General features: G+C 43.7%; 1 protein-coding gene across 1 annotated transcript in view; it reads right to left on the bottom strand.

Moving 5' to 3' along the window:
* pic (DNA damage-binding protein pic) overlaps positions 1–25,889 on the bottom strand; it is a 118,236-nt gene extending 92,347 nt beyond the window's left edge. Inside the window, exons 1-12 of the mRNA XM_084600723.1 lie at positions 25,732–25,889; positions 24,977–25,125; positions 22,709–22,825; positions 21,815–21,960; positions 21,088–21,403; positions 13,693–13,932; positions 13,199–13,515; positions 11,195–11,303; positions 7,823–8,001; positions 6,350–6,513; positions 5,687–5,817; positions 3,142–3,326 (exon numbers count right to left, since the gene is read on the bottom strand). Of these exons, the coding sequence (XP_084456849.1) occupies positions 3,142–3,326; positions 5,687–5,817; positions 6,350–6,513; positions 7,823–8,001; positions 11,195–11,303; positions 13,199–13,515; positions 13,693–13,932; positions 21,088–21,403; positions 21,815–21,960; positions 22,709–22,825; positions 24,977–25,125; positions 25,732–25,792 (2,114 nt within the window). The 5' untranslated portion in view covers positions 25,793–25,889. The remainder of the gene's footprint in view (positions 1–3,141; positions 3,327–5,686; positions 5,818–6,349; positions 6,514–7,822; positions 8,002–11,194; positions 11,304–13,198; positions 13,516–13,692; positions 13,933–21,087; positions 21,404–21,814; positions 21,961–22,708; positions 22,826–24,976; positions 25,126–25,731) is intronic.
* Between the last annotated feature and the right edge of the window lie 812 nt (positions 25,890–26,701).

Genomic DNA, 26,701 nt, shown 5'->3' with positions numbered 1-26,701 from the left:
GACCGCTATGGCACAAGCCGCGCAGGCAGTGGCGAAGGTCTACGATGACTTGTGTTTTGGGCATAGGGGGAACATTGCCGTGTGCTACGACGGCACATGGATGACGCGCGGACACTCATCACATATAGGCGTCGGTGCCGTGGTGGAACTCTTCACTGGTTACGTGCTTGATTATGTGGTGTTGTCAAACTTTTGTCTGGGCTGCGAAATTGGTCCCAAGCCAAACACTGACGGCTACGAACTTTGGAAATCACGCCACCAGTGCCAAAAAAACACCAACTCCAAGGCTGGTCAAATGGAAGTAGAGGCTGGCAAAATTCTGTTTGAGATCTCTGCAGCGCCACAACATGCGCTACACAACCATGCTATGCGATGGGGACAGTCGCACGTTCAGTGCTCTTAAAGATGCTGCAATCTATGGCTACATTGAAATAGTCAAAGAGGACTGCATAAATCACGTGCACAAGCGTATGGGAGCAGCTTTGCGCAACCTCTTGCAGAGACACAAGGGTGCAGGGAAGCAAAGTCTTGGTGGCAGAGGAAGGCTGACAGCTGATCTAGTTGACAAGCTGGCAATATATTATGGCCGAGCGCTTCGATCAAATGTAGGTGATGTGGATGCCATGCAGCGAGCTGTGATGGCGACATATTACCACATCACATCTACTGATGACTGCCCCAAACACAGTTTGTGTCCTACCGGTGAGAAGTCATGGTGCCGCCACAACGCTGCAAAGGCAAAAGAGGAGCCTGCACCAAAGCACAATTACAGTCTGCCAAGAGATGTGGCTGATGCTCTTTTGCCTGTTTATAGTCGTTTATCAGAGAAGAGCCTGCTGCAGAGGTGCATTCGGGGGAAGACCCAGAACTCGAACGAAAGCTTCCACTCGGTCATCTGGACCTTGATCCACAAAGAGCGGCACTCATCACTGTTTGCTGTGGAAGCAGCCACAGCAGAAGCTGTGCTGCGCTTCAATGCCGGCTGCAAGCATACAGCAGCAGCAATTCTGCAAGAATGCAGTACAAATGTGACAGCAACTGGGTCCAGGAGAGCTGAAGAAAAGGACTTGCACCGTAGCGTACGTTCTGCAAGGAAGCGGGCGGCTTCGCTTGGCGTTGCTAAAACAGAAAAAAGAAAACACCGCGACAGCATGCACCCCGACTATGCTCCTGGTGCATTTTAATAGCATGAGGTCTTTGGGGTTGCCCTTCCTGATTAAATGCCGTGAGGCTTGAGTGCTTCCGACAATCCCCCAATTTTGGTAGTGTTGCATTTTTTAAAGATCAATATCTCTGGTCCTGTTCTTGCTATTGCTTTAAAAATTTTTTTTCTAGAAAGGGAATCCTGCGAGTCTCATGAAACCAAGGTAAATGCAGTGACGACAAAAGAAAATTTGCTGAGAAGGTTATGTTGTCTTCGGTACCCAAATGGAATTTTCCTTTCAAGCGTTTCCTATTGCGTAACTTTGGCTCAAATTGGCATAGGCCATTAATTTTCGCTTCAGATCACTTTCCACCTGTTTCTGATCTTGTTGACATATCAATCATTGACATAATTTACACCTACATGCTGTGAAGTGTTTTTCCTCGTTTTCTCAAAACTGCAATTTTGAGGGTGCTGCAATTTTGGAGGAGAGATATCTCTTAGTCTATTTGTGCTATAGCTCTCATTCTTGTCTTGTTAGAAAGAGAAAACCTTTGACAGTGCCGTAGGACAAAAATATGTACAGTTATTATGCGGCAACATTTACCGAATTAATTATCAATCTTAGGTGCCAACCTGGGCTTTTATTCATAAAAGTTTGACTTATTGTAACTTTGGTTCAAATTCTTCTACCACGTTAATTCATGACTAGCGGCACTCTATGATCCTTCTAGATCACTCTGGCAGGGCTATTCTCCTCATGCCATAAAGTGTTTAGTAATTAACTCACCTCCAAACGAAGAACATGAATTAGGGATTATTTTGAAAGCTATTTCATCTACAAGAAAACTAATCAGATATTTGAAATCAGCATGCAAAAGTACTTTAATGGTGCAAGTTTCAGTCAGATCCACCCATAAATAAGGAAAAAAGTTTTAAGAGTGGTGTCCCCCCTTAACGTTACTGAAAATTAATCGCTGATTATTGTAAATTCTGTCAAGTATGTAAAAGTTCTCTCGCGCGGTGAAATTTATTGGCATTGCAAAACAAAATTATTACACTACTAATATATTGACATTATAGATATTAACCATATTAAATATATTAACCATTATATATTAACATCACACATCAGAAATCCCTTATACTTTCCTCGGTTTCAGGAAATCATTTACAGTTATTGGCACATGCAGTAATACGCTATCACATTCTATGACAGTGGCCGCAAAAAGCATCTTGGCAAATTCAATCCACTCAGCACTGTACACTTGAACAATCAGCTTTCCTGTGCGGCGAGGTTTCCTGTATAGTGTCGGCGTGATCTCATTTTTGGGGAATACTTGTGCCTGCTTGTCTGGGCTGCAGAGTTGATGTGCACTCAGTCTAAAGCAACTCGCCATGCAGTACGCTGTCAGTGCTACATTTAACCTGCTTAATCCCCGAGTCAAGTACGATATAATGAACCAGGCTTTCTCGATTCACTCTAAAGCACTGCAGGTCACAGCACAAACTTTATATCTGCGTGGGCTTGACACTAAATTTGCTAGTCTCACTCGCATGAGACACGTGCAAACTGTTTAAAAGTCGATAAGAAAAACAAAGCTGTCATTAGGTAGGCCCAAGTATTAGGCGCATGAGCGCGGTACAGCGCAAGAAACGTGCAAAGTAAATCTAAAAGACTGGTGGTTGCATGCTTTGTTTTCCTAAAATCCGCACTTCTTTTGCTGCACTGGCGAAATCCTTGAATTTTTTTCTGCAATATTGCAGAAATACTGCAGAAGACATGTTTTCATCGCTAACCAACCCGCCGTAAACCCAGAAGCAGACCTACGCAGTGTGCGTTTCTGCGAGCGCCGCCGGCTGCCTATCCACACTACCGGAGCGACGGTGGCGCCACCTCTAGGTCGATCTCGCGGCGAATACCTGAGTTCACTACAGCAGAGTTCTACTATATAACAAACAGAACAAGAAGGAAAAGTCAGACAGTGCAAAGTCACCTGTCTGGGTAGCCCTCTGAGTTGAGAGGGCACATGTGGTTGACTTCTTTGAGGTTCACATTGGAGAACACCAGTTTGTGGTTGCTCGAGTAGATGACTGTGGGCCGGTCTGAGCAGGCAAACACATTGCTGGTGGAGAGCGACTTGAACGTCTTCAAGACTGTTGGCTGCGTGCCCAAGGTAACCTGTGCAACATACGAGTTTTTCAATGCAGCGAATCAAACCCCATTTGAATTCGTCCCTGACATAACACTGCACCAACTGTAAGGGCTAGTAAATAAAAAAATTTATCAGCATTTGTTATACTAGTACTGATAGCTCATGTCATGGCCAACAAGGATAAGTAGCTACATGAGAAGATCGAGACACCCATATTAAGATAAAAGTAAAAAAAGCAGCAGCCGGAAACAACTACCATGGCCATATCATTATGCTGTACAACTCTGGTAACCAATTATACAACGAAAAATGAAATCCAAATTTTAATGTTTAACTCCATTATTGTGTTTATAATTCCCTCTTGTTACCACCTTTCTGCTTAGCTAACAAGAAAGCCTTAAAAAAAAATTACCTGCATGTCGTTAAAGGGCCATTAATGGAAGTCATGGATATGAGTAGTGCTTCCCTAGACTTTAGCCTGCCTCGGCTTATACAGTAGAACCCGGATATATCGAACTCGAAGGGGATCGCGAAATAGTTCGATATATCAATAATTCAATATACAGAAATCGGCCTGGGACGGCACTTACGATGCGAAAAGCAATACCGTATTTGTCGCGTAATCAACCCACTCGCATAATGAACCCACCCTCCACTTTTGCACCCGAGAATTTGAGAAAAAAAAAGAAAAAAGAAGGAAAAAAAAAAAAAAGTGTTAAGGCCAGCTCGCTCACAAGCGATTGAGCTATCGCAGCGACGAGTGGCAGCGACAAAGCGAAAAATTTCCAACTTGTTGGAACTGCGTCCCGCTCGAGCCACCGCGGCAGCTCAAAACAAGGTTTCTGTGTCGCCGCGACGAGGCGTTTTCCCTTGCATGTCGATGGCGCGAGTCACTCCGTTTCAGTCGTCTCATCCACAGCTCGTTTCTTGGCAGCGTGCCAAGATGCTGCGCAACGATAACGTCGCGGCGTGTTTATCTTTTGATAGCTCCTGCGGTGGCGGGGAGCGAACTTATGGCTGATTGCACAAGCCTGGTTCGATTTATCACGCCGCGCTTGGGGCGGGCGTAGTCCACTGCCACAAAATAATTGGAAAGCGTGATAGCTAAATGCTGTTTGAAGCGAAAAATGCTAAAAGCCGGTGTCACGATCGCAGCAGACCGCATGCTCTAGTTGACTTATACATGCAAGAAATGACTCCTGCAAAAAAACTGCTGCTTCTTAACTTCCCACAGCCGCCATATCTTACGCTACGCCATGCAGAGAGAGAGAGAGAGAGAGAGATCTGCCGCTCATTGGCGCCATAGCCACGTTAGCCGGAGCGCGCAGAGGGTTTGCAACACGCGCTGGAGAAAGCGAGTTATGCCTGAAAAGGGGCTGAGCTGGCTTGGCGCATGCGTAGCGCGTGCTACTGATAACGAAGGCCGGAAGAGAGGAAAGGGAGAAATAGCTCGGCAAAGGAATGGTCACACCCTTGCGCTTCGCTCTATCGCGTTTTTCCCCTCTCGTTCCCACCGGCTCTCCCTGGTTCATTCACGCACACGGCTTGCAAACGTCACGTGCTGGCGCGCGGGAAACGATAACGCAGATGTGCGCGCCTTTGAGGAATGGGCGCGGCGCTGCCCTAGACCAGCCGTCGCCGAACTGTCCCCTCTCATTCCTTCCGCGCATGGCTTGAGAACATCACGTGGCAAACGGCCAAGGGTGATGCGATAGTCTTTGGGGAAGGCACACTTTCCAGTGCGTGGTGCGGAGTTCGATATATCGAACAACTGGTGAAATTGAGTTTGATATATGACGCGGCTTTCCTATACTTTTACATGGGATTTTCAAGGGGATATTCCGCGAGTTCGATATAACCAAAATTCGATATATCCGGGTTTGACTGTATAGATTATAAAAAAGTAGCCAGCCTATTGACTTGGAGAGAACAAAATCATACGTGCAAGATGGGATGTTAGTTTGATACCTACATTAACTGTTGTACTCATAACTGACGGTTAGCTTCATCATGCTTCATGGGATCATCATGATTTCATGATGAGTCCATGACCTGACATGGCCTTTCGACATCCAGCTCAAGATCTCAACAGCACTGAATTGTCAAGTGCGAACGTGGTATCCAGAGAGTTACAATGCACACAAGGGTTAAGGTTTTTATCGTTAACACACACTGAGGTTTCAGTACATAGAAGCTTTTGCATTTTTCTCCTTTTGAAATGCACCCACTCCATACGATTAATATGAGGTTTTTAGCTGTGAATATCGGTAAACATCCTAGTGTAAGCAATAATTGCACAGCGAATAATAAACAAGTAGCAAAAACCTCCTATAACAAAAGCAACACCCACAGAAGAAGTTCTGCACATCCTGATAAACATGCTCACCTTTTTCCTATCTGAGAGAGCACCAGTTGCGGCCTCAAGCAGGAAGTAGAAGAGTGAGCCATCGCCGAGGGCGCACAAGAGGTAGTGGATGCCCTCAAATGTTGTGATCAATATTGACCTTGGAATTATCTCTGCATGACGTAAGGTTAAAAGAACAGGCAGGAACAATATCAGCAGTGCTTCTCTACAGACACCATTCTTAGCTGACCATCATAACCCTAACACACATAACCACAGGACATGCCACACTAGAAAGTAACCTGAAGCTGACCAAACAGGGTCTTGCTTTCTACAGCACACTTGCTCAAGTTGCCTTGAAAGTGTCAGATTTGAAAGTAAAAGTGTTGTGGGCAGGCAAGAGATATAGAAACAGCAGATGAGACATTATGTTAAAAGCAAAGCACAAAGCACCCCAGGCAAACACATAGCATTTCTAAAGATGCATTCTGAACAGAAACCTGCTTTGTGGCCACTGTACACCTCCAATGCATTAGAAGGTAAAGAAAGAAAGCAGTGCAGCCATCTCCAGGTTCATGCTACTACCAAACTCAATCAGAAATATCGCTTCTTCGAAAGGTACTGAAGCCCATGGAACTCATTTCAGCATTTAGCAACTGTAAAGTGCATGGCAAGGAAAGAAGTGGTGGCCCGAAGGATCCTCACCGCCTCCAATGTTCTCCTTCTGCAGCTGCTGAAGAGATGGCAGGCTGAGGATGCGGATGGAGATGTCTGTCCAGAGACCCACCGCACAGAGTGTCGACTTCTCAGAGCCCTCTGAAAGGGGCGTGATGTCCAGGCAGGCCACTTCATTTTCTAGCTCTGCATTACTGCGATGGAAAGACAGATTTTGCACAGTCAATCCATCATTCCTTTCCCTGAAACTCAAGGCTTGCAACACTCCCTGATGAATGCATCTCCCACAATTTTGCTTCATAAGGGCCTGCACAGAGATTCAACGCCAATTTGAAAATAGGCTAATTTACCTGCCAACATGAAAACTTGGAAGATACTGAAGAGAACAGTGTTCAGGGGTTGTACTTGGCTCTTTAAGAGCTACTTTGACATACAAGACCGCACAATTCAGTTTCCTGTGGTGCGTTTTTCTAGGGTATCTTCATTGGCAGTGGTACTTCTCCAACAAAAACAAAACCACACACACACACACACACACACACACACACACAAAAAAAGAAAGAAGAAGAGGGAGTGCAAGACCCCTCCCTTCAAATATTTTTTTTCCTCCCAAGCCTCATGTCACATGGGGTAGGAACAGCGGAAAGCGTCTGCAGATAATTTGTTCGCAAGATTTTAAAGGTTGCTGCATCCACTGAGGGCCATTTCTGAAACACATACTACTTCCAAGGGTTTTTACACACCAACACAGACAACGCATGCAGGAAACAAGGGCCACCCATGAGTGCTGCTGTCCTCGCTCTGCATTCTAATTTGCAGGACAGGTGTCTCATTTTGAAAATGACAATGGCTAGAAATATTTGCCTGGATTGCAGACTTCATGCATGTAGCCTTGTTGAATGATGCCTATCTATTTCAGCACAGATGATGCATAGCAAGCCTAATACCATCTAAGGATGCCAACAGTTTTGGGGTGACAACCACCACCACCATCAGCCAGACTACACCCACTGCAGGGCGAAGGCCTGTCCCATATTCCTTCAATTAACCCAGCACTGTGCTACTACTATCTGCATCCACTTGACCCCTGCAAATGCTTTTTCGTAATTAATGACCACAATGCCCAAAACCCCTGTCACATCACAAGGTGTAATATAGTCATGATAGTCATGTCTGCTACTGCCATCCATTGATAAACATCAATGACTACCACAGGTGTTAGTCTGAACTGTTACCACATTAAATTATCACCATTTTCAAAATAATGAGTCGAATCAACAAGGCTTTATTGTACTTTGCTTTTATGTCATGGTTCGTAGGCAGTGACCCTTCTCCCTTGAGCCGTCATCTTGTTGCGCCCAACACACTGTTGTCAGCAAGAGGAGCTGCACCTAAGTATTTGGTACCCATCGTACCCACATCAAAGCACCATGACAAATGTCATTAAGGCCAAGGCATTAGGCAACAAAGTCAGTGGTATCATCGCAATGTGTTAGTAGGTACCTGATCTGGTTGAGCACCCCGTCCCCGATGTCTAGGCAGAAGACCTCCTTGCGGACCGCGCACACCACCTGGCTCTGGTTGCACGTCACAACGCTGATGTTACGGCCCCCTGGAGGCTTCCACTCGTGCAGCAGCTGCTTCGTCTGGCTGTCAACCAAGCGCACGGCTGCTGCTGTGACCTAGGCAGCAACCACAGTACTTTAGTGTAAGGCAGTGTGCGATTGTTGGCCAAAAGGTTCAGGGCAGAATTGAACAGGTAGGTTTTTATTTCCAAACACAGTGCTACAGCTAGCTGGGTTCATCAACCCTTTGACTGTTTTTGCCGTACGGGTACTGCGCTAAACGCATCGTGTTTAAAAAAATTCAACACTGGAGCTGAACTTTTTTTTTTTCCGGAATATTCAACAGTCAAAAAGTTAAATAGAAGCAAGATGTAGAGGGAACCATATCTGACTAGTATGTAAAGGTCTGGTTTGGCTTGGTTTGTGGGGTTTAACGTCCCAAAGCGCCTCGGGCTATGAGAGACTGTAGTGAAGGGCTCCAGAACAGCCCATGGGCGCCTTGCTTTTCACCTCCATCGAAAAGCAGCCGCAGTAGCTGGGATTCAATCTAGCATCCTTTCAGACAGTAGTCAAGTGTCCTAACCACTGCACATCGCAGCAAGGTTATTATGTAAAGGCGGCTGAAACAAAGTGCCTATGTGTATGTCTTGCATGCTCCCCAGTCAACTGTTTCTTTGTGACACCTTTACGTAAAGAATGTCTCATGCATGCTCCCGTGCAGCATGAGCCCTGTTATATTAACGTGGCAGCATTCAGTGGTGAGAAGGGTATCAGTGGCATTGACGCAAGGAGAAAACCATAGCTGGCTGTAAAGGTTCAACGTCACATGGTTCGCTGCAAAGTAAAGTTTAGGGAGGGTAACATGGGAATCAAAACCAGAACCTTGGATTCCAAGTCACACGCACTGCTCCTAGGCCAAGCAGGAACGTCTGATATACGGATAATTCGATATACAAAAATCTCCTTGAGACGCCACTTGTGATCGTGAAAAATGATACCATATTTGTCGCGTAACCAACCCGCTAGCATAATGAACCCACCCTCCACTTTTGCTGCCTACAAATAAAAAAAAAAAAAAGCGTTAGTTGGTGGCGCATCTCTCCGTTTCGGCCGTCGCATCCACAGCTCATTTATTGGCAGCGCACCAAGATGCTGCGCAGCGATAACGTCACGAAGTGTTTATCTTTTGACCAAACTTTTGATATTAGTTTCTGCGGTGGTGGGGAGCGAACTTATCAGAGTGCCCGTGATGGCTTGATTGCACAAGCCTGGTTCGATTTATCACACCATTTATCACACTTCGTTTGGAGCGGGCGGAGTCCACTGCCCCAAAATCATTGGAAAGCGTGTTAGTTGCAAATGCCATTTGAAGCCAACAATGCTAAAAGCCAGCGTCATGATAGCGGTTGACTGTGTGCTTTCGTTGATTCATAGATGCAAAAATAGACTCTCGAAAATAAAAATAAAATCTGCCGCTTACATTACACCGCACATTCGGCGCGATGACAAGGATGAACGCCTCTCGCAAAAAAATAAAAAAAAATAAAATAATCTGCCACTTTTTAATGTCTGCAGCCGCCACGCTAGGTCGCATATGCAGCACAACTCAAGAAGTGCATCGCACGTTGCCCGCCGTGCACAGAGGGTTCAACAACACACACTGGAGAAAGTGTCCAATGTGCTGTCTGCCCCGGGCTGAGCTGGCTTGTCGGCGGCTGGCTTGTCAGCTTGTCTGCCACGGGCTGAGCTGGTGAACGAAGACCAGGAATGAGAGAGAGAGAGAGAAGGGGAGAAAGAATGGGCACACGCTTGCACTTTGCTCTATCGCGTTGTTCCCCTCTCTTGAACACCATGGCTACATTGGCTATGTCAGCTCCATAGCGGCCATTGCCAAACCAGCTCCCTCTTGTTCCTCCACACACATGGCTTGCAAACGTCACGCGTGGGGCAAACGATCGCCAAAGATGAGCGTGCTTTTGGGGAAAGGGTGCGGCGCCGAAGTGTTCTCTCTCATTTCTTCCGCGCGTGGCTTGAAAACGTCCCGCAGCAAACTGCCAAGGGTGATGCGATAAGTCTTTGAGGAAGGCGTACCTTCCAGTGCGTGGTGCGAAGTTCGATATATCGAACGACGGGTGAAATTGGAGTTCGATATGCGATGCAGCTTTCCTATACTTTTACATGGGATATTCAAGGGGATATTCCGTGAGTTCGATATAACCGAAATTCGAATTTCCGGGTTCAATATATCCGGGTTTGACTGCATGTTTCTCAGACAATCTGTATGTTTCTAAAACTACACTTCACAAAATTTATCATTAGGAATTTCGCCATAATTTAAAGGTGTCCAAAAGGAAGGTTAGGCAACAGTGTGACCAGGCAAACAAAGCAAAATCATTCTGTAGAGAGCAGAAGCATACATAGAGGTCACGTGTAAGAGGGGCATGGAGAGGCTTCAAAAATAAATTTTAGCCAATGCGTCCATCCTACGCCAGGACATCCGTCCTATGCCACGTCGTGCTGGGCAAAGGTTTTGGGAGAGAAATGCGGAACACAGAAAGATGACGGAGGAACGACAATTTAAATAATATGTGGTCGCTCGTTTGGGGAAAGAACAGAAAATGTAAGAAGGTTATTACTGTTAACGAAGAAAGGCAGAGTCTTCCAGATAACCAGATAAAATATTCAGTGCAGCTGAATAGCAGCTAGCAAAGGGGGAGGAGAGGAGAAGCATGCTCTCCAGACAGGAGTCCAAAAAATGAGAGGGGTTCAGCCCTACTAAACCGAATGTGGAGTAAAGGCGAAGACAACCGCCAGCAGCTGCATTTCGATGAAGGCAAAATGGAAAGGTGTCGATGTGCTGTGAGATGTCAGTGCATGTTTGAGATCCCCAGATGGTTGAAATTACTCCGTTCTAGGCAGAATCCACTTTCATGTCCTGCATATGCGATGTCTGGAGACGTTTTCCTGCTCCACTCGGCCAGCTTTCCGCAGTGGTGTGCGCATGCAGTGCGGAAACTACCCTTTTCTCTTCCTCTCCGCACCAGCATGTGCATCTGCTGGGATGCTGCTACCCTCCTCTCTGTAGCGAGCGCAGCGGTGAACCACCTATGGAATGACGCAGCTGGTTGCCATGGTAAAGGTGCATGCATAGTATCGGTTTGTGCCACGCATGGCGACCTTAGCTTTACATGGCGTGATGAAGCTTTCGCCTCAAAAGTGCAATGCATGGTGCTGCTGCATGCCCTATGGTGGCATGCACTTGCCACAGGGTGTATGCCTCTGAGGGATTCAAGCCCAGAGGAAGACGCACCTGAATGAGCTGCTTGTTGCAAACATTGCCACAGAAGAAAGTCTGCTGAGAGGTGTCGAAGCCAGCCAGCTCTGTCTCCTCCACCTCCTCACCACTCAGCATGAGAACCCTGAAAGGAGAGAGCGATGGTCTTGACAAGCCTCTTTTCGGCAACGTTTTAGTGACAACCGGATGAATGTGGACGTCTTGCTGCGTATCATTCATTCTATACAACTCAAGGAAGTGAAAAGTTCAGAAGTGAACCCAGATAGACAAGCTTTCGACTACATAGCTTGAAGCAGCATCTGCTGCTAACCTTCAATAGCTGTCTACACACCGAATGGCTCAAAGCAGAAAGAGCAATGATAGTAGTAACATGGTACATAAAATTTGACAAAGTTCAATAAATATATGACAGCACTTGCGTTTTTCTGGCTCATATATTCGATGTCTAAAAGGCTGCACAAAGGCTGCACTGCATCGACAATTTTTCATCTTTTCCTCAAGAAACAAGCAGCAAGCAACGATTTTCAACAGCAGCAAAAAGCAAAAAAGAAAAACATATATGCTTGCTTGGAAGTGTGGAATGTGTGACATGCACTTCCAATACCGTATTTACTCGCATAATGTTCGCACTTTTTTTCGCGGAAAATTGATGCTAAGTTGCGGGGTACGATAATTATGCAAGGAAAATTTTCGAGCAAAAGTTTTGGAGCGCTAAAAGCAAACTTAAACCGGTGTGAATTGGGATTCTTAGGCCAGCTATTGTAAATATAACCATAACATTACTTTCAAGCAGAACTTACCCTTTTATAAGAGTATAGGGTCGCCCAAAAGTACAAATTGCTAAAGCACTTTATTTGCCACACGCAGCCTCATCACTCCCCGCGTTTTGTGGTAAAACGCTCACAGCAGTCCATATAGTTCTACTCTTGATCAGAGACTTGACCCGAGTCCGTGTCGATCACCGTCTCCAGAGCGTACTACGCAGAACTCGTTGATGCTAAAGTACCGGCTGACAGCGCGGTTGCTATGCTGTAGCGCGTACTGGAAAGCTTTCAGCTTAAAAGCAGCTGTATAAATTCTATACCGCGCCATCGCGATGCGGCACCAAGAACACGGTAGACAGTGGAACAAAGCAAGGAACACGGACGAAACAAAGAACAATAACAACGAGACACGGAGACATCTCGCAAAATGTCAGCAACTACGAGCGTCATGGAGGTAAAAAAGAAAAAAAGAAAAAGATGAGCACGCTATCGCCACCTGGTAGCGAGAGCACACGAAGGCAGCTTGGTTCAGTAGCGTTCCAAAGATGGTGCTTGTTACTAGTACTAGCAGACGACTCTCGCGGTGGTAATATTGGTGGTGCGATGATTATACGAGGAAAAAAAAAGATTCTAATTTTTGACACCTAATGTTAAGAGTGCGAGCTATACGCTAGTGCGAGCATTATGCGAATAAATACGGTAATACATACAAAAGAGACATAAAACATTGATCATTACATTCCATTCAAGCCTCATATAAATTTTGTATTGAATATTGGTCAGTTTGCACTCTTCTCTATGTATTCTTGTTCACTTGAGTTTTTACTAGACCATGAACAAAATAAAACACAGTGAAATCTCAATTTTAGGCTTCGCTAATTCATACATCTGGTCAACATAAGGTGTTCTGAAGGAGAACTGTTAAAGTGTACACAATATGAGCAATACCTTGACTCCTTCCAGGTTTAATATTAGCGAAAGATGACTGTATGAAACTTAAGCGCCAACTCACGCCATGTACCGCCTTTGTCAAAAGTGTGGAGCCCAGGGGGTCTGATTCCGAGACGTGTAATGGTGCTGATTTAGCATTAGTAGAGGTCCTTCCCATTGGAGAGGGTAGGAAAAAAAATCTTACCATCAAGGGATTTTAAACACTAGAAACACATTAAAAGCTGCATGAAGTGGCTCAGAATCAGACATCCTGGGCTCTGCACTTTTGACAAAGACTGCACTTGCCATTCTGACACAAACACACCTCGTCTGACGCACGAACGATAGCACGAGTGTGTTGTCCCTTTGGGCACTGCTGTCCCCAACGTTCTTGCCGTCCCCCAAGTGGGCGGCCACGGCTGGCCCCACCCTGAGTGGCCACATGCCCTTGATGCCCGGAAGGTCGATGCTGGCGTGCTCGTGGATGCCGATGCCGTTGCGGATGATGCGCAGCGAGCCTTCCTTGAAGGCCCCTGAGCAGGTGACAAGCTGGCCCTGGCCCTGCCTCTCCAGGTCCACTACACACATGTCCACTATGGGGCCCAGGTTAGTGAACACCTCCATTATCTCCACATACGAACCCTGCAAAGTGGCACACTTGGTGGTGAGACACAAACAAATGAGCCCATACTTCTCAATACCTTTAAAGGATACTAGAAAATCTGCCTTCTGTTGTGCTCGGTTTATTGGCGCATAAGCAACTACGGTTAACGTGTGCCACGCATAAGGTTAAGCATCGTTAATTCATATGATTCATACCTGATCATTGCGCTCTGAGTTGAGCTTGATGAGCTGCGAGTCTCCGAGCCGGGATCCGACATACACAACACCGTTGTCCAGGTAAGTGATGCACTCAGCGATGGTGATCTCGCCAAGGAATTCCAACTTGAGGTCCTTGACAGCCGTGGTGCCATCCATCTTGTCCTCCCGCTCGAGCAGCAGCATAAAGAGCCGCCCCGCCATGTCACCCAGTAGGTATCGGGAACCATTGGCGTCCACCTTGTCAAGTTCAGAAAATGATGAAAATAATATTAAAATATGTTTTGCCAAACCTGTAAACAGCCAATGCCGACAGGTAGGCAGCTAAAAAGACGTCTCAACAACAGTCTTATAGACCAATTGTTAAATTTTGATTAATAGAATTTCACACTAAACAGGCCAAAGCTAGCCTTAAAATGGTGTAGAGGCCCAAAATTTAGGTTGTCCATTTGATGTGCAAAAGCTTAACAAACAAGCGTCATGTGGGATACGCCTATGCCCTATGAATAAGATACCAACTTACAATCAAACCTTTCTTTCCCATACAAATTTAGTCCCACTTTCAATAGTCAATGCTATAACTTTACAGCTGAGTTAAGCTCCCAAGAGGCATGCATTAACTTCACTATAATGTCTGCTTGTCAATTCATTGTCATTCCAGCATTTGGTCTTGATCAGTCTTGCACACATTACAAAGAATAAAAAACCGATTAAAATTACAATTACACCATTTCAAATGTAGCTAATTACAGTGGTCAATTACAGCCACAGAAAAGTAATGGATAATTATAAAACAGTAATCGATTACAATTATGTTACTTTCCATCAAACTTAACTGCCATAACACAAAGTCATTCAAACTGCAATAACTAGTGCGGCTTGCTTTAATTTTTTTTGCACGCAGTTAATTTTCAACAGAATTTGCTATTCAAAGTTGTCGTCACTGGTTTTGCACCGTTTCCTTCTGAAGACATCAGCTGCTACACGTACATGCTCTGCATGTAAGTGCTAGAGAGTAGGGTGGTGCTATACTGTACGAACAATGTACCCACCCGATTGTGGTTGCACAATGCTTCAATACTATATTTTGATACATTTTGTGTATTGATATTGGGTATCATGTGCTGAAAATGAGAGCATTGTCGGCATCAAAAAATACATTTTTAGTACATCATGTATTTTAATAATACTCTATACTACAAGTGAAAAAAAAAAAAAAAAAAAACTGCGAGTTTTCAGGTTGCTGTGAGTCAGACTGGGTCATCGGCACTCGCTCAAGTGAAGCTTATCACCCATATCGCGGGGCTCTTTCAAACCGGTGGTTTGAGCAAATGGTGTTACTTCAAGTAATGGTAACAGATATGTTCTGCCTAATATGATTGTCAAGATGTTTTACTTTTTGTTGTTTTCCTCATAGCATTTAACAGCAAATATTCAGCTTCAAAAGTCTGTTATTGCAGTACTGGTAAAGTACTGCAATAACAGATACAAGAGGCATGCAATAACAGTTAATGCATGCCTCTTGGGAGCTTAACTCAGCTGTAAAGTTATAGCATTGACTATTGAAAGTGGGACTAAACTTGTATGGGAAAGAAAGGTTTGATTGTAAGTTGGTATCTTATTCATAGGGCATAGGCGTATCCCACATGACGCTTGTTTGTTAAGCTTTTGCACATCAAATGGACAACCTAAATTTTGGGCCTCTACTCCATTTTAAGGCTAGCTTTGGCCTGTTTAGTGTGAAATTCTATTAATCAAAATTTAAAAATTGGTCTAAGAGCACGGAGCTTGCACCTTTTAGCACAAATGAAAAGCAGCAGAATAATTTCAGGTTTATTAGTATGCAGCTAGGTGCTCACGGATCAATTTGCACACCTGAAGAACATTAGGCTAAAGACATTTTTCTGCCTATTGAAGCGATCGCTTCAACGTACCCGTGCATCAATCCCATAAGCTCCAACAAGGCTAACTGTGCAGACAGTGGAGCTTCATTAAATCCGGGCGGTCGGATTTGTTTAAGCCCCTAAAAAAAAAATGTGCATCTGTCATAGCCTGAATCTCTTTGGAACCCTACAAGACAAACCAAACCATGCCAAACCAAACCAAGCCAAATGAAACCAAACATCCTCTATGAAGCACCACACTTCGTATTTGGTGCTGTGAAAAGGTTCTGCAGGTAAGGTCACTGAAAGAACTGTGTTGGTGTTTTCTTTGAAACATTAGAGGTTGCTTCTCAAGTGGAAACACAGCAATACCAGTCGAATTCTTTGGGTGAAAGATGTTGAAGCTCTTGACGCCATTGTTCTAGAACCAGACTTGGCCTTAAATCGAGGAACTGCAACAGATGCCAGAAGAAGCTGCACCAAAAACGAAGACCACAGAGACCGCAAAATACCAGGCAGCCATGTGCACCATTGTGTGCCCAAAAAATCTGACACAGTCACATCGTCACAGACACTTCGCCCCTGTAGTCATTTCTGTACAGAAGTAGTTGAAAAATGACAACAAATTAATGCACAAATTAATTGAATTACTCAACATGTTATGTTTGAAAAAGCAATCAAATGGTTACAAAATCTCAGAAGTGTAATCACAAAACTGATTACAAGTATTCAATTACAACTGTGGTCCCAACTGGCATAGATGATGTGAATTGAAATGACAAATCAAAAATATGACCTGGTTTTAGTACACCTAATGACCATATTTTACTGTTTACATTTAAACTGAAACCGGTTGAGGTGAGAGATTCAATAATTTATATACTAACTCAGTCACTAAGTGCAGGCAAATTCTGCCTTATAGTCCATGTATACTAATGTCTCGCATAAAATTCCAACGAAAAAAAAAAAAAGGTCAAGCAAATATGCGGTGTTCCTACTTCTCGAAGAATAATTTTCCTTCACAGCCTCTTAATATGATCAGCATTTTATCAACAAGGTCATATAGCATATCATCATGCATACCATGCATACCGTGCATATGATTGCTTATTGTGAAAGTTCTGCTCTTATACAGCAAGCTCTCGTGCTTTTGCCGGTAAACAATTTCCAAGTGTGCCGCACTGTTCTCAGGTGTGTAAACACGTTATACACTGTAATTATAAGCGCACCTGGAGAGCAGGGTGTTGCTGCGGCTTATGGCTAATCATAATCAGCTCTTCGTAATTTTTGGTTCTCTTTCTCAAAACAGAAAGTAGTTCCGAAGTTCGAGAATTTCTTTTCGAATAAACGAACGGCACTTTGATCAGCTGTTTCGGCTAAAGGCGTCGGTTATTCTAGACTTTTCTCACAGAGTTCCCCTCTCACAACAAAAAACAAAAAATTGGCCAATGGTGGCATTCTATTTGCACTGGCATGGAAGAAGCTACCCCAATGCAACACAAGACATAAAGTACTAAAGCAAAAAATTGAAATACACCAAATCGTCACCAAAGAGATTTTGGCAACGGTCCAAGAAGTTCTCTTCTACCTCTTAAAGGGCAGCTGAAGAGGTTTGAGATTCGATAAGCTTAAAGGGAATACAATGTATGAAACTTGCAAGTAAACAACGCAAAGTCTTTTTTTGTGCTAGCATTTGAATTGCTGATGTGAACATCAAATAAAGTGACGTAAGCGTTCAGACTTCTCCGCTGTGCACAGCACCAGGTTGGGGCCGCAACAATGACATCATGTATAGCAGCACTACATTGCAAGCTTGTTGTTTGAAGGGAGAAGACCAACACCACTGAAACATACATCTCATGAACAGTTGTTTGCCACATGACGCACGACAGCATGTGGACAAAACCAGTGTAAATCTAAAAATCAGCAACAATAACATATTACGAGCTCCTCTGCACTCCTCTGACACACTGAGGAGAAGCCTGAACTTCTAATCTCTGATTACGTCATTATTTTAAGTGCTTGCATGAAACTGCTTCCCATGCTTTCCCTAGGAACGTCATACACCTTCAAATCATTGAATCTCGTCCAAATGTCGAAAAACCACTTCAGCTTCCCTTAACTTTTTAAGTGGTTTTGATACTGTAGCCGAATTCTGTTGCACGGGGTTTGCTGTACGCATACTGTGCTGAGATGCATTTGAAATTTCGTGCCCTTCTGAAGAGACAAGCTTAATGGGAGGTACTGCTACCTTCGAAAACATGCCAGTATTAAAAACTACCTATGATACCATTTGTGGAGGAAAAGAAAACTGGTCGTGACTGTCGTGTTGGAAGCTGTTGGTGGCGGCGCACTTTCGCAGCTTCAGTTTCCTCTTTGTGATTGCAACAGACGCGCAAAATTTGATTTTTACCTTTGCTGCAACACTAGAAGAGGCCCGTGAAGACTTCCTAGGGCTTACAAGTGCTGCGAAATTGTTTAAGCTACCATCCTGCAATAAAAATAAAATAAAAAAAGATGGTGGCCTTCAGTGCTACAGATGGTTTGCGGAGATTTGCCTTCGTGGTTTCGTTTTCTTGGCGCAACTGCAACAGAAGCACGAAAGTTGATCGCTATCTGTTGCGATGCTAGCAGAGGCCTGTGAAGGCTGATTTTTATCTTTTTGTTCCTATAGACAGCCTATCGACACTCTCAAGGTGTCACTGCTCTCCCGCTTATGTGCTGTGTTGGGTAGCTCAGGCTATCATGCACCAAGCACAAGATTATATCTTGTTCCTAGTGAAGTATACTATACCTATCGTACAGTTTCTTTAAAACATTTGCTTCCTTTAGAGAGTTAAAGACGCATGACAGATAAACAAGCCCACTCTCACCTAAAATCAATGCTGGATGGAACGGAATGACTTCGCTGCAAAAACGAGTAAAATACTTTTTTTTCTTTGCATTTTCAGTCCTGTGCATGAAAATAAAATGTGGTTGGTTTACGGTGAGTTTCCCTCTGCATTCTTCACACAGGAGTTTGTTTTCTTTTGTCAAAAACAAAAATCGTGTCGTCCAATGCAGAGACGGCATAATATCACGTTCCTGATGACAAAATGAAAGAATAACTTCACCAATTGCAGTTTATTATTTACTTTGCTCCTCCATGAAGACTGCCATTCTTCCTTTAGTTTGTGGTGCACTAGTGTCATGCCGTCTTTGTAGAGCATATTGACATTCTTTATTTGTTTTTCAACGCAAACGTCTGTTCTCTCATAGCCTTCAGTGCCGACATGACCCGAGACCCAACAAAATATTATGTTGTGTCCTTGAGCAAAGGCTGCTGGCATATTGTGTATGATGTCCCCAAGTAATGGCACAACTGTGTTCCTATGGTAAAAGGCTGCGAGAACACTGACGGAGCCTGTGTAAATAATACTGTTTGTAATGTTCCCGCTGACTTTTTTTTTCATGGCCACAGCAAGTGCATAACACTCGGCAATGAAAACGCTTGCAACTGAAGTAGTGTTACAGTTTTTTTCCCATTTTCCTTGTACTGCCTGCATTTCCAACATGTTTTATTGCCTTGACGCCATCTGTTAAAATTGTGCACAATTCTCATATTTTTCTTTAAGAGCTAGGAACTCTTGCAGATTGTGTTCACGTGGTGTTTTCTGTTTACAAAAGTGATTTAATTTGAAATCACAAAACGATGGGAAGGCCACGGTGGCAGTGACTCGTGCCTTGATGCAATATCAGGAGGCTTTAGTATTCCTAGTGCTTGGCATTTATCCTCAAATCGAAGGGTTTGACTGACTAAAGTCTATTGTTGAATAATACTCCGGAGGCGCACTTAGTAGCAATAGGGTAGCATATATGTTTTCGTAGGGAGCGTATTTTCAGGTCATATGAAAATGTAAGCATGGTCCTTCTGTATTCTAAGCAGGGTTCGTTCATTCCTAGATAAAAATTGTTTATAGGTGATGTCCTATAAGTGCCAGTTGAAAGAAATAAACCTGAATTATGTACAGGGTCCAAGCGTTTCAGATATGAAGGTCTTGCCAACTTGTATACTATGCAGCCACAAGCTAGGCAAGAGCGAATGACAGAGCGGTAAATGTGCAAAAGGCAGGTCTGGGCAGACTCCCAGTGTTTGCGTGAGAGGATTTTGAGTATACTGGGAGACTTCGAAGCTTTCTTTTTGAGGGTCTTTATAGTATAAGGAAAAAAAGGTCAAGCCAGAGGTGCAGTCTATGGGAAGCGTGGGCCAAAATGGTATGTTGCCTCAGCTGAGGAGCCTTTAAGGTTCAAACACACTGCAACGGCCCAACCACGAGGATACCCATTTCCCCAGATTGGGGTCCGTGATGTCGCACAGTACGAGCAAAGAACTGCTTTAACAGATGTCCTTGCAGGGCTCTCCCAATTAGCTAGTTTCATTGATGCTATGACTGTAATATCTCCCTGTATATTTTCGCCTATTTATCCCCACTTTGAGAATTTTGTTTGTTTAAAATCACAAATAAAAAATTTGACACTGGGGATAAATTTTTTAGAAAATATCAGACACCCAAATGGTTAAAGGGACAGAACATTGGCCAAAATATGTCACGAGATTATGGCGGAGATGAAAAGATCTTGCCTCATATACTACAGATCGAGCACTTCAATATCAAAGAAAAGAGGCTTTACAATTTTAATTTGCCATTGAAAATTGCATAAAAACAACCGAGACGCTATCTAGCGGAGAAACCCTAGTACTTTCAGTGTAACCCCCCATGTGACTACATGTTAGCAAAATATTGCTGATTTTCGTAACTGCACACTGTTCTTTTTTCTTCTAGGAGTGCTTGCCATAATACATTCTATTTTGCGCTCTCTCCAGTGCGCCCTTAAATAAAAACCACCCCTGCTTTCGCACTGTGAGAGGTATGCTTTCAGGTTTTGCCACTAGATGGCGCCACAGTATTAGCAATTTCGTGACTAAAGCAGTGACAGTGCCCACTAAAACTTTCGTCGATGAGGGTGTGCGCTATTGTGCTGTAACAGCATTGAGTGTGAAACTGAAAAGGACGTTACTCTACACAAAAAAACTGCTGATTACTGTCCGGCGAGTGAAAGTTATATTTGCTTTCGGTGCGTCTTTTTTGTCGACCACCAGTCATCATCGCGGTTGCTGCTCATGGTTTCCAGCATCGGACTACACAAAAACGGGTGCACACAATGATCGAAGGATCGAAAAAATTCCCAGTAAAAATTTTCTACAGCATTTCTAACAAAACCGTTATGGTATCGAACATTTTAGACATCGATCTTTCCACTGCAGTGAAAAAAAATCGAGACCTAAATTCCAGTGTTCTGTCCCTTTAACAATAGGCAAATGGCAACCTGTACCAAGTCAAAAAAGTGAACTTTTGTGGGCGCAACCACATTTGTCAAAGAGCATTCTCATCAATAACAGTGCTTCTCCATGCATTCATTTCATAGGACAAATCAGCAGCCTGCCAAATACAAACAAAACAGATAAACGTACCTTCCCATAACAGACGATGGTGCTCTGCCGAATGAGATGGGGCGTGATGACGACGTACTGGTCCCCGTTGTGGTAGGTGATGGACTCCTGGCCAATGACAAGTGCCCCACAGAAGGGCTCCGGTACAGCCACCACTAGGGTAGCCTCACTCTCGACGTGGTCCTGCTTCCATGGGCCCCGCACGAACTCTTTGTCCTTGAGGGACACCTCATAAGTCTTCATGTGGCGTGCCTGGCTGTCCTGGTGCAGTAGCACAATGGTGGGCGTCTTGCAGCCGTGCAAGAACTCCATGTCCTGCACTGTCAGCTCTTCCATTCTGCACACAGGGAAGGGTTCTGGGCTTTCTGATGTGCTGTCCAGCATTACTTATGAATAGAGAGACTGCAAACTAGGAATCGGTAAATCGAGAAAACAACCGGAGAAAAAAAAAAAAAAAAAAAAAAGGTTGAATCATCAGCATCAAAAAGTGCTTCAATATGTAGCTCAAACAAGCTTCACAACGAACAAGAGAGTTAAAGCCTTGAGAGTGATGTTTACCTGGGACATTTGCAACAATGAGAGGCAACAGCTTCAAGTACTCAAAAGGTTTTTTAGAATGCTTTTCAAGCAACTCTACACGAAGTGCAATCATAGGGGCGTGTATAACATAAAGCAATACAGAATAAGGAAGGGGCAGGACACAACATGAGGACCTTATAACATTTAAAACAAGTTAACGATTGCCCACCTGATGTTGAAGGCCTTCAGTTCTCTGTTATCCCTATCCAACGGAATGACCTTGAAGAGGCCATCATAGAGTCGTAGGCCAATCACACGGCACTCAGGGTCAATGATGCCAATATTGCCAGTCTCGGACGGCCTCGAAAATGTGTCCTGAATGGAAAGACATTGCCGCTTTCACTAGTGCTATTGCACAACCAAGAATATAAGAAACTGACAAAACCACAAATGAACTAAATTATAATGTATAATATACTACATCACGATAAGTTTATCGGTTTTTCAGAGCTGAAACACGCGCTTCTGATGGCAAGAAAAAATTTGAGACAGGTTCTTGTTGTAGATGAAATACACACAAACACAAAAGAAACGCAGTGCATTTTTACCAAATGACAGCACAGTACTTCAAACCTTTGCTGCTAGCACTGTCAAAGGCAAAACATATGGTCTGGTATAAAAAGAAATATTACAATGACCATCTTCTAGACTAATACAAGAAAATTTCAGAACCTCTAAGTACTGCAGCTCAGTAAACACACAAACATAACCAGCATGCTTTGGCTCTTTTAGCTGACCAACAAGAAATCAACTAGCGATATCACACAGACTGTACCTAAAAATCCAAGCTTACATACAGCCCACACCCAGTAAGAGAAATTATTTTTCACTGAATAAATGTCTAGAGTATCCCATGTGGCTTCCAAAATAAAAAAGCACCATAGTTTTAAACCTGCCAAATGACACGACTTCATCTTTAATGACCATATGGTTTAGCAATACTACCAAGAGTATTCAGAAGCAAATGGTGACACATGTGACACTGTCAAACACTTGAGATAAGGTAGTGAAAACTGAAATGTCTGTGCAGAGACAGACTCTTCAGGCACACATAGAAACTCACAGCAATGTTGCCGTGTGCTCTGGTGATAATTTCAATGCTGTCACCATACTGGACGCATTCCAGGATAGCTGCATTGTACTTGGCAGTTAGAAAAAACATCAGATCTTTTTTCTCCCCCTGCAAAGCAACAAAATATTTCTTAAGGTTGGTATGTCACAGGTGATGGCACCATGTCAACTTCATGCCAGTGTATGGAGTACATACAAGAATGAAAACAGGTTTATGGTTGGTTGGTTGGTTTTTGGGGTTTAACGTCCCGAAGCGACTCAGGCTATGAGAGACGCCGTTGTGGAGGGCTCCGGAAATTTCGACCACCTGGGGTTCTTTAACTTGCACTGCCATCACACTGCACACGGGTGCCTTGCTTTTCGATTCCATAACCCAAAAGCGACCACCACAGCTGGGATTTGATCCCCCATCCTTAAGTTCAGTCATCGAATGTCATCTCTGGGCCACCGCAATGGGGCAGGTCCATAGTTCTCTTCAGAATATAAGTGTTCTTAAAATGCAAAAGAGAAGCATAAAAAATAATAAAACAGTGAGGACATAAAAGCTTTCAACTCAGAAAAACCTTGTTTTTCAGAAAAATACATAGAGAGAGAGAGAGAGAGAGACGCTGAACAAAATTAAAGCACAGAAATAAGCTTCTTTATCAGCAGAGCTGAAACAGCCACTTTTGATTCCAGTAAAATATTGGAGACAGGTTCTTGTTGTAGTTGAAATAAAAAAAAAAAAAAAGAAAGAAACACACAATGCAGTGGATTTTTATAAAATGAAAGCACAGTACTGCAAACCTCTGATCACAGACTACTGCTAGCACTGTCAAAGGCAAGACATATGCTGTGGTATAAAAAAATATACTATATATTATAATGACCATCTTCCAGCCTAATACAAGAAAACTTCGAACCTTCAAATACTGCGGCTCAGCAAAGACACAAATATAACCATGTGTTCTTGCTCGTTTAGCTGACTAACATGAAATCAACTAGCAATATCACAAATACTCTACCTAAAAATCTAAGCTTACAGCACACACCCAATAAGTGAAAATATGTTGAAATAAATAAACTTCCAAGGTATCCTATGCGTCCCAAAAGGATTTTACGGTATCCCAACAGGATATCGCACTGATTGAACCAGAGAAAAAACTGACACACAAGAAAGAATGACTAATTAAGGGTGTGCTGAAATTACTACATAAGTTAAAATTAGTTTATTAAGAGCACATGCCCTACACACCTCCGCATTGACAATGCAAAATGTAAAACTGTGCCAGTTTTTGTAATACTTCTCAATGCGCCACTAACTCGCCTGAGTTTACGTCCTAGCTAGAATGCAAAGAAAATTTGGTACACAGCGCCTCAATGCAGGAAGGGTCCAAAAGCTGCATTCTCTTATTTAGTGCTAAAATGAATGCACTCGTGCACAAGCTTTAAACTTCGTTCTTGCACAAAATTAGCCTTATCTTAAGCCCTTGCTTTGCACTATCATGCAGTAAATCAATGATTCTTTGTCTTTCATGGTTTTCTTATGAAATGGCAGGTTGCATCTTCAAATGAGGTTTCCACCACCAAAAAAACAGAGAAAATCTCTCTGGTAATTTGAAAAACAAGTGTTTAAAGGATAGCAGAATTGACATGTCACAAGTAAGAATATTGCTGCAGCAATTAGGGCAAGGTATGCGTATAAATTCCATGCTGTAGCACCATTATGTATGTTAAAATTTCCATTGCTTAGAGGGAGGCCAAGCAAGATTAACAGTACTTTTCATACTGTAAGATTCCTGCATTCAAAACATTATGGCCTTACCTCCTGTTGCATCCTGAAACCCTCACACACTACCACTACTAAAATCCTTTTGGAAAAAAAAAAAAAAAAAAAAAAAAAACAGTTTCTGACATCATAGCTGCGTGAAAAAGACACACACAAGACAGGGTACGGGACGAGCGCGTGTCTTTTTCGCGCAACTATCATGCCTAAAATATTGCACCAACTAGCCCGACAACACATCCCACTGAAAAAAAAAAAAAAAAAAACATTTCGGCATCAAGCTTCGTCACTCTTCCTCCACAGCTTTCATCAATAGCACTGATTATAATTTCTGCAGAAATGCAATGGATGCCATAGGCACTCTACTTGTTACTATGAGCAAAGCCCTCTGACAGTTCACTTGATATGTTTACCTAAAGCGTAACAAATCACTCCCAGACAAACAAAGCAAAGCTCGCAGCGGTGGCAATTGCGGAAAGGCGCTCGAAAGCTTACCGGGGGCCTAAACAGCTTCATGATGCTTATCCTCCCATAAATTCCGATCTCTTTGACTGGCCTGAGGCCCTCAGGAGACACCACATAAATCTCGAGGCGAGTGTTCTTCGCGAGGATGAGGTTGATGTCATCCGGAGATGTGAAGTTACCTGAAAAAGAAAGTTAAAGCTCGTCACGCTCGATACATGCATTAATGCTGAGCTACTCGCTTAAAAGCAACAACGCAAACCAAAGTTTATTCTAATGAACTGAAAATAACAACCATCGTCCAAACATCCACTGTCAGCAGGTATGTCGAGATAGCCGAACGCTGTTTTGAGCGGCGTGAGATGTGACAGCATTCTTACTGTTCGCGTACTAACTACAGCGTTGTAACAGGAAACATGGGGAAATTAGTTACTTAAGAATCACTCGGAGCAACCCTGCTGGAATGAGTAAAAGTGTAAATAGCAAAAGCCCCTAGCATATCGAGACAGGCGCGTTGTGTAGTAAACATTGCCACGAACCGGTGGCGCCAAAGGCACTTTCACATTTAAGAGCGCATGGTACAGGTTCATCACCAACACAAGTTAACGTCCTGGCCCCTTCGAAGCCATTACTATTATCATCGCAGAAATCGCGTTCAGTAACAACGTCAGGCAGCCAGGGGACGCCAAAGTGCAAGGCATGTGCTCGCTGGAAGCGAGGTAACTGCAATGAACAGCGCTGAGAGCCGTTCAAAGTGTAGCCAGGATCTGGAAAACTTTTTGACCGACCTGTAGCGCAGGCAGACACTCCAGTCGGCTTATGGGCCGTCACGACGTAATTATATGACATTTTGCACCATATAAGCTACCGGACTTTGAAACGCAGGGCCTGTGAACACTTTTAGAAGAACGTCCTCCCGCCCTCTGGCAACCGCTTAATGAACCAAACCCAGTGTGGCCGAGTTCGATAAAAAGCTTCGCCAAAAAGCACTTAAAGAAGTAACACCATTTGTGTGCGTGTCTGTGTATGTAGAGCAAGATGACATATTAGTAGTAATTTCAACAACTAAAGTTTTAATTTAACACACACAGTTTTTTTTCTCTTGCTGCCAACCGTTCCTTAGTTTTACCGCAAGTTCGGTGTTTTTTGGCGCTCTTTTTGAAAGCTGGTTTCACAGGCTGATAGAGCACATGCCTCTGTTTCTGAAATTTGTGGTTCGGCTCCCGCTGCCGGCCGGTTATTTATCGGTTTTCTCAAATCGTCATAAGCCATCACTAGGTCTGGTGCTGGGGTTCAACGGATACATGATCTGAGAAATGAGTCTGTGAACCGTGTGTTTGAACAGGCAGTCCGAAAAAGAAAAGAAAAGGCCCAGTTCACCCCGCAAGGCAGATTTAAGTTGCTTGTCAGCGGAACAGATCGCCGACCCGTCAGAGTTTATTGACAAAGCAGTGAGAGGGAATATTTTGCCTCACGGGGAGGTGAAGTGCAAAGGATGCCCTTTCTCAATAAACGCGGACGCAGCAGACGGGATTGTATCCGGGTCCTCCAGATTAGCACCCGGATTGTCATGATCATTTCGTGATAAAACAGCACAGGAAAGGCACGGACGAGGAAAGATGCTCCCATGACGTCGTTTCCGTCCTCGCCCGTGTCTTTCCTGCATAGAGTTTCTTAATCTTACCAAAAATACCAAAATACTCAACCCAGTCATGATTACTTGGCCATACTGCCTTAATTACATTGCATAATGACTTG

The sequence above is a fragment of the Amblyomma maculatum genome, chromosome 4 (assembly GCF_055883805.1).
Source record: "Amblyomma maculatum isolate TAMU_Amacu chromosome 4, ASM5588380v1, whole genome shotgun sequence".
Classification (NCBI taxonomy): domain Eukaryota; kingdom Metazoa; phylum Arthropoda; class Arachnida; order Ixodida; family Ixodidae; genus Amblyomma; species Amblyomma maculatum.
This window is presented reverse-complemented; position numbering and strand designations above follow the sequence as displayed.